The sequence below is a fragment of the Aspergillus sclerotioniger genome (genome assembly GCF_003184525.1).
Source record: "Aspergillus sclerotioniger CBS 115572 chromosome Unknown BO94scaffold_1, whole genome shotgun sequence".
In the NCBI taxonomy this organism is placed as follows: domain Eukaryota; kingdom Fungi; phylum Ascomycota; class Eurotiomycetes; order Eurotiales; family Aspergillaceae; genus Aspergillus; species Aspergillus sclerotioniger.
This window is the reverse complement of record NW_020290991.1, coordinates 840,848-854,642: the sequence shown is the minus strand read 5'-3', so window position 1 is coordinate 854,642 and position 13,795 is coordinate 840,848. Positions and strand designations below refer to the sequence as shown.

General features: G+C 51.9%; 5 protein-coding genes across 5 annotated transcripts; 1 reads left to right on the top strand and 4 right to left on the bottom strand.

Annotated features, from left to right (window-relative positions):
• Window positions 1–1,931: 1,931 nt before the first annotated feature.
• Window positions 1,932–3,708, bottom strand: BO94DRAFT_10065 (sterol esterase). Its single transcript, XM_025605448.1, has 2 exons — window positions 3,461–3,708; window positions 1,932–3,395 (listed from the first exon to the last, which is right to left on the bottom strand). Exons 1-2 carry the CDS (start codon window positions 3,573–3,575, stop codon window positions 2,101–2,103), a joined length of 1,410 nt encoding a protein of 469 aa, XP_025473192.1. The 5' UTR covers window positions 3,576–3,708; the 3' UTR covers window positions 1,932–2,100.
• Window positions 3,709–4,101: 393 nt separating this feature from the next.
• BO94DRAFT_580278 (PET191 family protein) lies at window positions 4,102–4,444 on the top strand (the record flags this gene model as incomplete). The annotated part of the gene is made up of 2 exons (XM_025615315.1): window positions 4,102–4,202; window positions 4,261–4,444. The coding sequence occupies 2 exons, from the start codon at window positions 4,102–4,104 to the stop codon at window positions 4,442–4,444; spliced, it is 285 nt and encodes a 94-aa protein (XP_025473191.1).
• A 252-nt stretch (window positions 4,445–4,696) lies between these two features.
• Window positions 4,697–6,405, bottom strand: BO94DRAFT_481230 (dolichyl-diphosphooligosaccharide-protein glycotransferase). Its single transcript, XM_025608851.1, has 4 exons — window positions 6,150–6,405; window positions 5,985–6,095; window positions 5,215–5,918; window positions 4,697–5,161 (listed from the first exon to the last, which is right to left on the bottom strand). Exons 1-4 carry the CDS (start codon window positions 6,289–6,291, stop codon window positions 4,742–4,744), a joined length of 1,377 nt encoding a protein of 458 aa, XP_025473190.1. The 5' UTR covers window positions 6,292–6,405; the 3' UTR covers window positions 4,697–4,741.
• Window positions 6,406–7,725: 1,320 nt separating this feature from the next.
• BO94DRAFT_580275 (uncharacterized protein) lies at window positions 7,726–9,326 on the bottom strand (the record flags this gene model as incomplete). Its single annotated transcript, XM_025615314.1, has 2 exons — window positions 7,726–9,030; window positions 9,087–9,326. 2 exons carry the CDS (start codon window positions 9,324–9,326, stop codon window positions 7,726–7,728), a joined length of 1,545 nt encoding a protein of 514 aa, XP_025473189.1.
• A 1,147-nt stretch (window positions 9,327–10,473) lies between these two features.
• Window positions 10,474–11,983, bottom strand: BO94DRAFT_9513 (putative transcription factor RfeG). The gene is made up of 3 exons (XM_025617755.1): window positions 11,537–11,983; window positions 11,381–11,425; window positions 10,474–11,309 (listed from the first exon to the last, which is right to left on the bottom strand). Exons 1-3 carry the CDS (start codon window positions 11,681–11,683, stop codon window positions 10,647–10,649), a joined length of 855 nt encoding a protein of 284 aa, XP_025473188.1. The 5' UTR covers window positions 11,684–11,983; the 3' UTR covers window positions 10,474–10,646.
• Window positions 11,984–13,795: the final 1,812 nt, after the last annotated feature.

The following is a 13,795-nucleotide window of genomic DNA, read 5'->3' as shown; positions in this document are numbered from 1 at the left end:
CTTTTCCCTTTTTTTTTTCTTCTTTTGATGATGATTATTTCTTCTGTCGAATCCCTTATCCCCGTTGCAGGCCTGCACGAGAGGAAAAGCAAAAAGGCACGGCAGGGTCTCCAATCGCGGCGGTGAGACTCGAATCCAACGGCGATTTGTTGTGCGGCCGCTCTAAAACCTTAAGCCCCTAGTGCACTCGAGGTTAGCATCACGCTGCTGGCCTTCCTCTGGCCATGAGGTTCTTCGGCCCCCGATCATCCAAGACGGCCGCAGATGTATACTAGGCGCTGCTATAGCCCTGGGGGGGGGGAAACCAATGTCGCGGATCCATGGGGGCAGAAGTCACATCAGCCTCCCTTGTCGAGTCTGAGATCAGATCCTCATCCCCTGCTCTCGCCCCATCGGATTCGATACGAGGCAGCAAACCGTAGAGCGTAGCATCAGGCGGATGGGGGCAGAAAGTCCAGCGCATCCCCAAGAAGGGGGGCGGCATGGCTTGGCCAATTATTGAATTTATTGATCTTGCTCGAGAGGTTGCGACTCATTCTTGCCCCCAGGATCTGCGGCCCTGACCAGCCCAGGAGAGCCTGACAGAGAGGAGGGGGGTAAGAGGGGAATGTGATGCTGAAGGGACAAGGCGTGGATCATGATGAATGGGGAGAGTGAAGGAGAGAGATGGAGGCAGCGACAAACATAAGGGAATTATTCCCTTCACCTTACCTCAATCTTCAGCATCAACAGCTTCACATGTGCCAACAAAAACCAGGAAACCCCAAGGATCACTTGCTGCAAGGAAGAAGTCAAGAAACAACCAGAACAAGTAAATAAATGGGCGCTGAGCGTGCCATGGCGACCTCCGATCAATATATACTACAACTATCTAACTACGGAGTATTGACCGGCCATCTCCTAGCTAATAGCCACTACTATAAGTACACTAACCCAACTGCTATCTCTTTCTTACACAAAAGTCCCAAATCAAACCCACCTCCGCCTCGCCCCGAACAAATCCAAACCCCCTTCGTCCTGCTATCTACTCATCTCTATCTAAGACTACTATCCCGGTCATCACCACCACAAAAGAACCTCCCTTCATACCTCCCCCCAATGCAAGTCTCCTTCCTTCAAACACATCCAATCCAATCCCAAATCCCAAAGTTACCTGTCAGCAGCACCTCCATCTCCACCTCCAGCACCAAAATCAAAAATCAAAACAAAAGAACGATAATAATAATAATAAACTCAAACACTTTTCCGATTCCAGAAACCGGAAGCTGATTCCGGGCCAGCTCATCTCTCATCTGTCAGGGACGGACGGACCAAATCCGACCCTACGTATCTCATCAGCCGTACTTTTCGGCGGTCATCTAAAATCAGCACTAGAGAGATAACCCCAGCTAGCCTATTGGCCTCCCCCCCAAAAGTACGGAGCACCGCGCGGACTTCCGTCGATGGGTTCCGGGCTAGGCCTTCCGATGTTATATTGAATAGAAACCACGCGCATTGCGCGCTAGGGTCAGACCACCTGACGGGAGTTGTGTGTCAGGATGGAAAGGGATGTGTCACATCGGGATGGTGATGGATGCAGAGGAAAGCAAACATTGGCTTGAGATGAAATTACATGCCGGGGAGGGAAGGGACAAGGTCTATGCATCACATGTAGGTGAGGCGTCCGGGCCGGGACTTGAGCACACACTGGCCACCTCCCTGCATATGGGATCTGAAGTGCTGCGGCGTCGGTACATATGACGTATGTCACTGAACGGGTCATCAGCTCATCTAGGCAACGATGGTGAAGGCTGGCTGCCCCGAGGCACCTGGGTGCCGTAAGACTGGTGATGTCGGTTAAGTAGGGGCTATATTAGACCATGATATAGTGTGCTGTACAGAAAACAATCAAGGCAAGACAATAGACAAACATCTCATGGCAAACAAATATACAGGATAAGGCGAGCAGAACAATACACTTGTCTCGCACCGGGACGGGGTCATTAAGATCTTCAAGCCGAAACACGCAAGCCACCATCATTAGCTTTGCTAACAATGCCGGAACACCTTAGGGAATGCGCTCTAATCATGCATGTCGCAATCGGTGCAGTCCCGGGAACCTCAAGCCGGTGCATGTGCTCTCACACCATTGACCTTGTCCATTAATGTCTCATCTTGAGTCCAGGAGCTGTACTGCTCTAGCGCGTCAAAGACGTCACTGAACACCAATTGGTCCACATCGTGCGCCCACAGGAAATCGAGATGTTCGTACTGGGGGACCTTTTTTGCCACGGTCCCGCGCGGGAGCTCGGACAGCATCACATCAATATCGACGAGACTATCGCTACCACCATACAACATGACAATAGGTGTCTTGATGTTCTTAGTTGGGTATTTGACCGGCTTGTAGAATCGCTCGCTCGCCACAATGCTGAGCGGGGCATGAATCTCATCATCGTAGAACTGGAAGTTCCGGTGTCGGATGATCTGGAACCAGTGGACAACTGACTTAGTGCTAGTGAAGGAAAAAAGATGCAGGTACCCTGCCAGCTTCTGCCAGCGGCTGATATTCTTGCACCTCCAATTGAACAACCCCCGAAGTGACGTGTCAATAATCCAGACAAAGATCGGTGGATAGAGAATCGTCTGCCACATCGTTGTTGAGCTAAGGATGCTGCGTCTGCCGAAAAGCAGAAACAAAAAGTTTGGCGAAGCCTTCATGAGCGAATCCACCAGGTGGTTCGGTAAGCCTGTTGGGGCCATGGCCGGAGCGAGGGCCACAAACACATCGATCTTCTGATTCAAAAGAGGATGGATAGAAAGCGTCGCAAATGCCTGCGCTGTTCCCTGCGAGAACCCGACGTATGACAGGGAGGGCTGCCCTGTCACTTCGAGGATGTACTTGATACTGTCTGGAATATCGTGGAACGAGAATTGATCTATCGAAAAGTCCCAAAACTCATTCGACAAGGGGGAATGCTTGACGGACTTCTTCGAGTACTTGTTCCCTCGATTGTTTCCCAGCCACACGTCATAGCCCCTTTCTACCAATTGGAACGGAAGGCACCGCTGCTCCTCCGACAGACAGACCCAGACTTCACTGCACATCATGAGGCCATGGTGGAGATAGACCACCTTCTTCCTGATGCTCCCCTCACCCTGATTAACACGCTTGACCTCCTCCCCTTTCCGATAGGGCAAGCGGTGCAATCCAAGCAGGTATCCATCCCCTGTCTGGACAATATGTTCCTCGGCCTGGTACCCGAATAGCGCGCATATATCGGTGAAGTCGGACGCCTGCGCAACGGCCGCAGCAACCTTCTCTTCTTTACCGCGTTTGCCTGGGTCCTCCGGGGAGATCAGAAGGTTGAAGACGGTCTTGGAGCGATCGTAACAGAACCTAATGATAGGTTCGGCTGCTCTGGTTAGCCTTCCGAACGTAGAACATATCACCAACACGACCACCAGGGGGGTCACTTACGGAGACAGAACGTTATGATGTGTATGATCCATTCCAGGAGCACCAAGACCAACGAGCCAAAGAGAGCCAAGTACTCGAACCAAAACAACCGTCCAATAAACGGGACGCGGGCCATGGTGATAAGACCAAGGTCTGCAGCGCAGTATCAGGATAAGAGCAGAGAAATGGATTAGTGATCACCGACAGGTATGAGGCATAGTGCGTAGAAGCGGTGCTTCAATGGGCCTGGGCTGCATGGCTGTGGTGGATGGAGCAGGAGGACGAGCAGGTCAGGCTCCCCCAGACGTCATGGGGGCCTTCTTTCATGTGATGCTTACCTAATCCGGGGCAGCCGTTGAGTTTGCCGGCCTCCATTTCTCCAGGCGTTGCTGTTGCTGTTGTTGCTGTTGTTGCTGTTGCCCTTGCCCGAGCAATCGGCTCCTGCAATTCCAAAATGCCGAGTTCCTGCCAAGAGATAAGTATGTTGTAAACCTTGATCCCATTGATTACTTGCCTTGGATGCCATTGGATCTTCACCCCGGCTTCCGAGAACGCGATCCCCTGGGTCACTCAGTACTCCAGCACCATGGACATGCTAACCAGGATTGCTTAAATGAACAGGAAATGCTCTGGCGCAATGCCTCCAAGAGTCCGACTGCATCATGGTCCAACGGCGCTCGCCGCGGGAATGCCTGAGTGAGCCATACGTCGACGAACTCCCCATGCGATGCCAGCAGCTGCGGAAAGGTTTCGGCGAGTGCAAGTAAGTCATCTGCTTGGCAACGACGGTCAAGCATCCTCTTAACATTTCTCCCTGTCAGGCGCGGGTTGATCGATATGCGTAAACGGTTCCGCGGAAACCAGCCCATTTCGGTATCGAAGACGGAGAGCGCAAACTCTGGCCCATCCCAGCAACTATATGCAGGCAAACCGGCGTTCGAGACGGTCAAGGAGATCAGTGGTGACGAGGTGCAGATGGATCCGGAGAAGACCCGCGGTCTGTGAGGGGGACACGGGAGGCTTCTTGATTTGAAGGTCTGTCGTGGAGGTGACACAGCCGATTCCTTTCGCACTGTAACATCATTGTTTCTACTTGTTTTCTTTTGTTGGCATGGCTTGGAGTTTGGACGATTGTGGGACCACCCTGATATGATTGTCGGTTTATACTAGAGTGTACATATGCAATAGGTCTTCTGCACTGGCCGACCTACTAGAACTGACTTGGGCATCTACGATTGGGCATCGTTAATGCGTCATGGACGCAATGTGCATATTTCATTTACTAATCTTTCAAATGATACATTACTGCGTCTTCTTGACCTTCGCCGAGGTGGGCTCCGAGTAGAGCCACACGAACACGAAGGCCAGGAAGCCGCCGATCACAGACCAGAGGCCGGCGATCCAGACCCAACCTCCGCTGATCTTCCAGCTGCGGGGGTACTCGTTGTGAGCAAAGTGACGGACCGTCACCTCGTGCTTTTCCTCGATGTTGGTGAGGAACGGGCGCTTGTAGTTGACCCGGAAGGAGAAGATACCGTGCTGGTCAGGAACGGTAAATTGCGCGCTATAGATAGTGCTGTTCTCGGTGCGGGAAGAAGGCTCCAGCTTCAGGCGGTGGAAGGGAGAAAGCATGGTGAACTCGAGCTGGAGGGCATCGTTGGCGGGGACCTCGAAAGGCACGAACTTGTCGTAGCTGTACTCGGAGATCTCAATGTTGAAGACCTATAGGACACGTCAGCAGGTGGGCCGCTATGTTGCAGATGGTAGCCACATACGGTCTCGTTCTTAATGCGGTAGATCGTGGGGTTCAGGTCCTCGGAGGTAAGGTCGTCCTTAGCCAGGTGGTGCTCGATCTTACCAACCTTCAGGACACCGGTCTCCTTGAACGTCCAAGCAGTCAGCTGCTTGGCGAACTCCTGGTTGGCGGTGCCCGTTTCCTTTCCGTTGCCGGGAGCCTTCACAGTCGCGGAGAACCACTTGTCCTGGAGAGACTCCACAGAGCCAAGTAGGGTGAAGCGAGAGGAACCCCTGGTCTGCATGGCCGAGACAAGAGCCAGCTGGGACCCAGTGGCCCAAACATCCTCCACGGCACCCAAGTCTTCCTTGGGGTTGTAGCTGTAGGCAGTCGCGGGAGCGCGCAGGATAGGCGCAACCAGAGAATTGTCACCCAGCGTGTGAGGAGCAGCCCTGGGCAAAGCCAGGACACCCTCTCCGTCGAAGTAAGCCTTGGTATCAGGCCTCAACTGGCCGGGGCGCTGGAGAAGCAGAACATCGTGCTTATCGGTAGCAGAAAGGGTATCGTAGTTGAAGTGGTCGACAACAACGGACGAACGGTCGGTAGCCAGGTGAAGATCGAGTTCCAGGAGCAACGAGCTGATGGCGCTAGGGGTGGTGGACTTGCCCGAGAGGGCGAGGAGGACGTTACCGTCCTTGTTCAGGAAGTCGACGATGTTCTTGGGGCTCAAAGAAGGTCCAAATCCTAAGCAACACAGTCAATTGCTTGTCCATACCCTTCCAACCATTGAGGCTCAAAGACAGCACTAACCTTTGGACCTGGGAGGGAGCAGAAGAAGGTGGTCGTAAGCTCTCTCTCCAAGATCGAAGAGGGAGAGCTTGTCGCTCTTGGGCGATTCGAAAACCAGCTCATATCCTCGAGCTAATTGCGAACATCAGCACCAATCGCCTTGCAGAATACAAAGCAACAACCTACCTTCTAGATCACTCCAAAACGTGGAGTAAAGGTCCTTCTCGGCAGCATCCTCCAAGACGACCAGCAGACGGTTCCCCGAACTACTGAGCGCATGTACAACAGCCAAGAAGCAGAACAGAAGGAAGGAAAGGCTCCACCGCATGATGGAAGGGTTTCCGCACAGCGGAGCAGGCGAGCAATTGAAAACAGGTTAGAAAAACCAGCAAGAACAGCAACTACAACTCCGCAGCGATGGGTGTCGAGGAGGAGATGTTCCTGACTTTCACAGCTGGGCCGAAGCGGACGGAACAAACGGGCGACGTGTTTGGACCGTGTGCCAAGACCGCCTCGCCGCATCCACTTCGTTCGGCTTTCGTCACCTTCAATCAACCTCCATCGTTCCCCTCTCCGTCGCATCCTCTGCCTGGCCTCCCCTGCCGCCCTTCCCCCCCATACGTGCCCTCCGCGTCTGCCAGATCTCCGGCACTCGTCCACAGCTTCGGTTCATCCAATTGGTCTTCCTCCCGGTTGATCCGCCCTCGCGCCCTTCCTCCACCGACCTCCGCAGAAAAACTTCTCTCCCATCTCCGACCTCATATCGCAACCATGTCTACCCCTCAGTTCTGGTCGACTCCCCTCCGCTACCTCCGTTGGGCCTCTCACGAACGCCCCGCCATCTTCTACTCCCTCATCATCGGTTCCATGGGTCCCGTCTCCCTGGTCGCCCTGCCCCCGATCAGACACGCCCTGGGCGACATTGACCCCGAGCCTATCCCTATGTCCTACCCCAGTAAGCTAATCTCTCCTCTCCTATCCTACCGGCGGATTCAATAAGGCCCTACATGTCCGGCCTCTATATACCCCTCCACTAACATTATCTCCCCGCTTATAGTTCCCCCGGGCCCCCGGACGATCCCCCAGGGCTTCGATGACGAGTAAACCCGCGATGCTAGCATTCTGATTTCACATTTGGTTTGATTGGTCTGCTCGACTGGGAAAGAAAGTTTTTTTCAAGGCGGAACCAAGGATCGTGTCGTTGGGTGGTGCAACCTAACGTAGTAGGGCTGATAGAAGGGATAACCGCGGGTCATCATCATCATCGTCGTTGCTCTCCGGACGAGCCTTGTCTGAATCTATCTTTCTCAACCCTATCTACTGATTCCTTACGGGTGTCTTTTATACCCTTGTGGCCTGTTGGGTTGGGTAGTGTTGTGAGCATGACTGGTGTATTGTATATGAAAATGACTACAGAGCGGAGTTAATGTTATCTCATCTTTTTTTTTTTCAAAGTTTTTGTTCCTATGTAACAGCTTTTGGTCCCTTTCCTCTGGGATTATTTTTGGGGTGTACACACTGGATATCAGACATGTTTTTTAAGAGAGTAGAGAGTTATGTGACCGTGGAAGGCGAGCTTGATAGCAATCGCGATACTGGGGCAGATTATGAAGATCAAGGTTCGCTGGGCCGATAAGGTCCCATAATATGTGGAACACTAGGCGTTCAACCTATGTTTGACAAGGAAAGAAACAGAACAGAGGAAAGGGCGTGGACAAGATAGACACGAAGTAGAGAGGTTAGATAAGACAAGATCTGCACATCAAGTGAGGTTCAAAGTAGGATTCTGCTGCTGCGGGGAACAAGTCGTGGCTTCGAGATCCACCGGCAAAGGGAGAAGAGTGTTATCGAAGACATTGAGCAGGCCGAGCCCATAAAGTTGGTTTTGGTAGAGGGCATCAGTGACAACGTCGAAGGGGGTGAAGAGTGGCCGGGATGGAAGTATCGGGACAAAATCTGGGTCCATGTCCCAGGTCGTGTCTGAACTCAAGAAGCTGTTCATCGAGTCGAGGGTACTGGTGAAACTGATATCGGCTAGGAGCTGGCTGGGGCTGGAGCTGACCATCACGTCTCCGTATGTTGGGACGGTACTTCCAGTATCTGGCTGGCAGGGCGGGATAGGCGGCAAGGACATGACATCGTCCTCGGTCTGATAATGATCAGCGTTTTCCAAAGTATCCACCTTCCAGGGAAAGTCTTGATTGTAGAGCTTGCAGCATGTGAGATAAGGGAGTTCGCCCCAGGCCTTAGGGTCATAACGGCTTCGATTAACCAGCAAACTTGCAGCTAGATTCTTCACTTGATCCTTCAACTTTGTGAGCCTTTCCTCAATGATCTTTACCTCGCCATGGTCGATCGGGAATAGTAGGACGAGGCTGCTCTGATCTATTACCTCGAGGTAAGCACGGCCCCCGGAGCCAATGGCACGGTAGAAGGTAGCTCCGCCATCCAGGGCACGATGATTTTGACTGTCAGCAATGGTTTGGCATAGCCACTGCCTGAAGAAGGCTATTGCCATCCACATGTAAACATCTCTGCATTTGGAATCGGCCGGGTTGGCGTGGCGGATGGCACCTGGCTGATGATTCAAGATTCTCTGTTCGACGATCTGTTTTAACATGAGAACCTCATCATGCTTTTTCGAGCACAGCTGGAGAGCAGATTCAGACAGCGACTTGAAGCCGTCATCGGTAAGGGAATTCCATCTCCCTACCAAATGGATGACCGATTCTTGGAAGATTAAGGTCGACTGGATTTTCATGCCGAGCTTGTTCCAATTGATCGGGTCGTTGGCAATGCAATGGTATAGCTCCTGGTCATACACTTCGAGAGCCGTACCAATAGCGGGGAAGACGACATGGGTTGCTTCGATATCTTCTCCTAGCTCAACCAATTCTAGACTGTTCTTCAGTAAGTTGCTGGGGGTCCCACCATCATGCAGCGTAGGATTGATCTTGTAAAACATCTTGAACATGTTCTCCCAGCACCGGCGAGTCTTCTCCGGCCAGACAGGGAAAGAACTCAGATCAGCGAACCCGATGACTTCATTGTTAAAATAATGCGGTTCCTAGGCGTGTATCCGTCAGGCTGTAGTCCATGGATATCTCAATGATGACGGCTTACCTGGATTTGAAAGACACCTAATTTATGAGCAGCGTCGCCGACTAGATTGATCTCACGGATACCTAGATGGTTCATTCCCTGTATGTATGGCAGTGGACCTATTTCATGGTAAGGGGAAACCAGGTTTCCAAGAACCTTCGAGGCGGCCGCAAGCACTTGAGAGTGAAGTCTGTAGACATCTGGTTGGACTGTGAGTTTGATGTCGCCATCAATGAACTTTGGAAAGGAACTGTGCTCCATCTTGGGACAGCCAGCCAGCGCTGAACGGCCAGTGCACAACGAAAACTGGCGGCGACAACTCTCGGCAACAAGTCTCGGCGATGCCAAATGCTGAAAGGTGAACGATGACATCGCCATTTAGTTTGTAGAAACCACTTTAGGACACTGTGTCCAGCTAATCCTAAGCGAGTATGGAACTCCCCAGTGAATGAGGGTGAAAAGGGCCAGGCCAATGCTTGTGTTACGGATACTACTTACCCACAGCAGCTGTTGCGCAACCCTCATGGATCCAGCCCATTCACGGTCACTTCTAGTCGGGCATGAACAACCGCACCGATCAGTGTTTGAATAGTGAATTTGAGCAGGTGGAGGCTGTGGGTCTAATCGAATTGGAGTGAAGGCACCCTTATAGGCAAATTCTGAAAGACTTAAGCAAGTGATATTCTATGATCCCAAAGTCAGCCCAGCATGGTCACCGCAACGCCGTCCAGCCAAATCCCACTTGCGGTTGGCATGCAGGGGGGCAAATACAAGATAACACATTTCAGTGGACGGTGGATCAATTATTAAACCCTTAGGACCAATGCAATAGCCAAAGAACCAGCGAAGAACAAGGAATAACGCCGTATATGCTCATATCTACATATAGCTCGTGGACAGCATCACTGTATGTCATCGAAGCCCCTAGCTGGTATTTTCCAGAAATCAGTGGGTGCTCCATCAGACTCAACATGTAGGAGATGGTTGAAAAACACCGATCAAGAAATAAAACTGTGGCACAAACGCAATCAGAATACCACGACCAGTACACCCCAAAGAAACCAGACATTGGAACCACAATCCAGCAAGGCAAGAAGAAAGAGACCAAGCACAGCGACGGCTGGCATTACAACACACAAATCCAAAATGCCTCCTCGTAATCCATCACGTAAAAGTTTGGGTCGACCAAACTTGACACCAGAAACTGCCGTCGGACCTCGCGCGCCAGAGCGATAACCAGGCCAACTCGGGCGCAAGGTAACGTCGGTAGAGACGTTGAGCGGAACTCAAGAGTAAATCAGGGAGAAGATGAATGGCGTCCAGGTGAAATGATATCCAGCGATCCTAGCATGTGGCTCCGGTAATTGCAAATTGCTTCCCACAAAAGATTATGCACGCTTTTTCTTCCGGTCTCATATTCCCATAGGCTAAAAAAAGGAAGAATGGTCCATAAAAGGTTCTGGAGACAAGCAGAAAGGTGGAGTGCCTGCGAATTCCAGGGATGATGCGGCCTTCTAGGGACAGAAAGTGGATTGAAGTATACGCCTAGGCTAGCAGGTAGAAAGCGGACATTGACTTTCTTTACCTAGTACGGCGTGGGGCTTCCCCGCCTCTGGCTGGTTGTGGCCTATTGCGGTCTGCAGGTGGGTATGTCGACTCAGGAGTGTATCTGGGATCCATTCCTATCCGAGGGTCCGGGGCTGTGGTAGCAGGATAAGGAATTCCAGAGGTAACGGGAGAGTAGTCCGGTTCGGGTTCATAGCCTGGCCCGGGATACCTAGGGGCATTGTTTCGTCCGTTTTCATAGCCATAGCCAGTGCCATATGTGTATGACGATGGGTGCATCTCAGCAGTCACCGCAGGCTGGCTGGAAGTAGTGTATGGAATTTGCGGGGGAGGGTACGGGTTTGGGGCCGTTCCATAGGGTGAGTGGTTTGCAGGGTAAGATGACGCAGGGGGGTACGGGGGACTCTGAGTCGCCGCGTACGGAGGTTGGCCATATGGGTCCACCACAAATTGCTGAGGAGCTGGGGGAGGTGCCGAGTAGGCAGGTGGGGGGGATGGGCCCCCCTGCTGACGCCCTTCATGGACGGCAGATACTGGGTAGCTCGCTGAACCCATGTTAGGTGCCTGGGAATAACTGTAGTCTTGATTGTAACTACCTCTGGGATAGCCTTGGTCAGCCCGGCGTAGAACGTCCGCCTCCCACCGAGCAGAATCGGCTTTGAGGTCAGCAATCATCTCCTGCATCACCAGCCATCGTTAGTTGTGCATGTCCTTCCAGCTGCCAGGATTTTCACGGGAAATAAACGTACAGAGGTGAGGTTCCGGTAGGCACGAATGAAAAAACCCTGACGACCCTATTTTTCATTCAGTCAGTTACTGCTTCAGCCAAAATATATATCCCGCCAATAAGACCGCGGTGTGTTTCGGCATTCAGAATCTTCATAGAAAAGCATCGGGGCACAGACATTATGGTTTCCGGGTCTTACGAGCGCATCATTTCCAAGGTAACGGCATATGTCTGCTTGGATGACTTCGCGGCTGATACCATCGCCAGGAATGAAATATTCGTTTTGACGCTCCGGGCGCCCTTCAAATCCAAGACGGCCAGTCATTTTTTTGTCCAGGGAGATGGTTTCCAGTATTAATGTATTATAGCAACGGGTCCAAGTGGCCAAAATGTAGTCCGGGATATCAGGAAGAGCCGACGGGTCCAGAGGAAGATGACGGTAGATGGTCTCTTGGGTTGATTGGAAGAAGAAACAGCACCAAGTACAGTTCTATGAGGCAGCGTCCGGGAACTCCAAGGCTGATAACTAAGGCTAATCCGACTTTTGGTTGACACAAGCACACATGCAGAACACGAAGGCGAGGTAAAGAGCTGGAATCCAAGGGTGGGTTATATGGCTCTTTCTCCGACAGAATAAAAGAAACAAATCCCGGTGAGAGCGTTTCTTGTCCACGGTAGATGTCAAGGATTGAGTCAAGTCAAGGTATATGGGTCACTTCCAGCATTAAGCAAGTCGCAAACGAAAGAGACAGGACTGTCCTTCTAAAGGGCCGGCAGGCGCGGTAGAGATGAGAGCTCAAGGCGTGAGATTGAATTGAACGATGAGGATCTCAGGGGAAGGTGAGAGAGATTGGGAGAGGGAGAGGGAGATGGATGGTCCTTTTCCTCCTGCGTGGGATCTCCGACTCTTTCGATAGTAAGTTTCTTCAATTGGGACACTCCCGGTCACAGACTCGATTACCTTTTGAGCTGGTGGAGAATTACCAGGCTAGAAAGGAAAAAGAGAAAGAGAGTGAGGGAGAAGGGTGAGGAAAAGGAAGAAATGGAAAAGTAGGAAAGAGGAGATCGGAGACCGGGGGGTTGGAAGAGAGGAAGGGAAGAGGGAGAGGGAGAGGAGGAGGGGGTGTGTGGTTGGATGGGGTGGATTGGGAGGATTGCGGCGACGAAAGAGAAGGAAAAGGGAAAATTGAGACAGCCGGGGAGATAAGAGAGAGCGACGGAGCGAGCGAGAAACGAAACCTAACCTGCAGGGCGCGGCGGCGAAGGAAGGAGGGGAGGAAAGGCGACTCAGAGAGGGCGAGGGAGGGGGGGGCAGGCAGCCAGTGGGTTCTCGGTGGTGGTGTCTTTGCCAGGATTGATTGGGCTGTTGGGCCGGCTTTGGGCTGCCCGGTCATGTCTGGTGCCACGACTTGACTCCACCCGAGCGACGATTAGACCCTCTCCGGCAGCACGATGAGCGCGCGATGACTGCCACTAGAAACTTGCGTCGACTAATGGGGCGTAGCCGCCGGGGTCATGGAAGGCGACGGTGCAGACGATTTTCCTGCCCCTACCCGTGCGGCTTGATTGTGAATCTCGCGGAGGATGATGCGGTTGCTGACGACGGGCAACCACAATAAAGCGGATGGCGACGAAGATCCTATTAGGGCGGCAAGCTTTTCTTCTTTCCTCTTTTATGAAGGACGATTAATCGTCATCGTTATTACTATAGTACTAGTTAGTACGGAACACTCATCAGAGTCCTTACTAAAGATGGCCCATCGTATCAAATCAAATAATGGGTAACATATTATCAATATAAATTAGGATTATGTTTATTATTGCTGTGTCCCATAGTTGGGTACTCTGGGTACATATCCCCGAAAACAATAATCACGAGCCACGGTTGAACCGCGGAGAAATACGGCCAGTTTGGGTGTCCGTCTATGGATCCATGGAAGGGCATTGAACTGTAAGGATTCACTCTCCGATCCAGGGATCATGGGCATCGATATACTGTTACTGGATAGCCTCATTATTGTCCTGTCCATTCGGCAGTAAAGCAATAGTCGCCTGCCTGCGGAACTGCGTACGCCAGTTCGATTGCCCCGTTCACCAACCAGATGCACGATGTGCACGACTTATGCGACCGATCTCGTCTGACCAGAGTGTTGGATGACTCAGCCCCGAATTGGAGTACCGGCACCGAAACTATACATTCATACTCAGCTGCAGTGACAGTCATGGCAGAAAGCTACAGTTGGAACCATTTGCTGCTAGACATCAATAATCTAACGGGAAGGGAGTCTATCGGCACCCTTCAAGTATCTGGTTGGCTATTACATACTTTGTAAACAGGCCCAAGGCTACTCCGTACCTCTCTTCATATTACTCCGTACCTATCTAGTACGGAGTACTGCAGATATGGAGTAGGTAGCCGCCCTATGGAACTACTAAC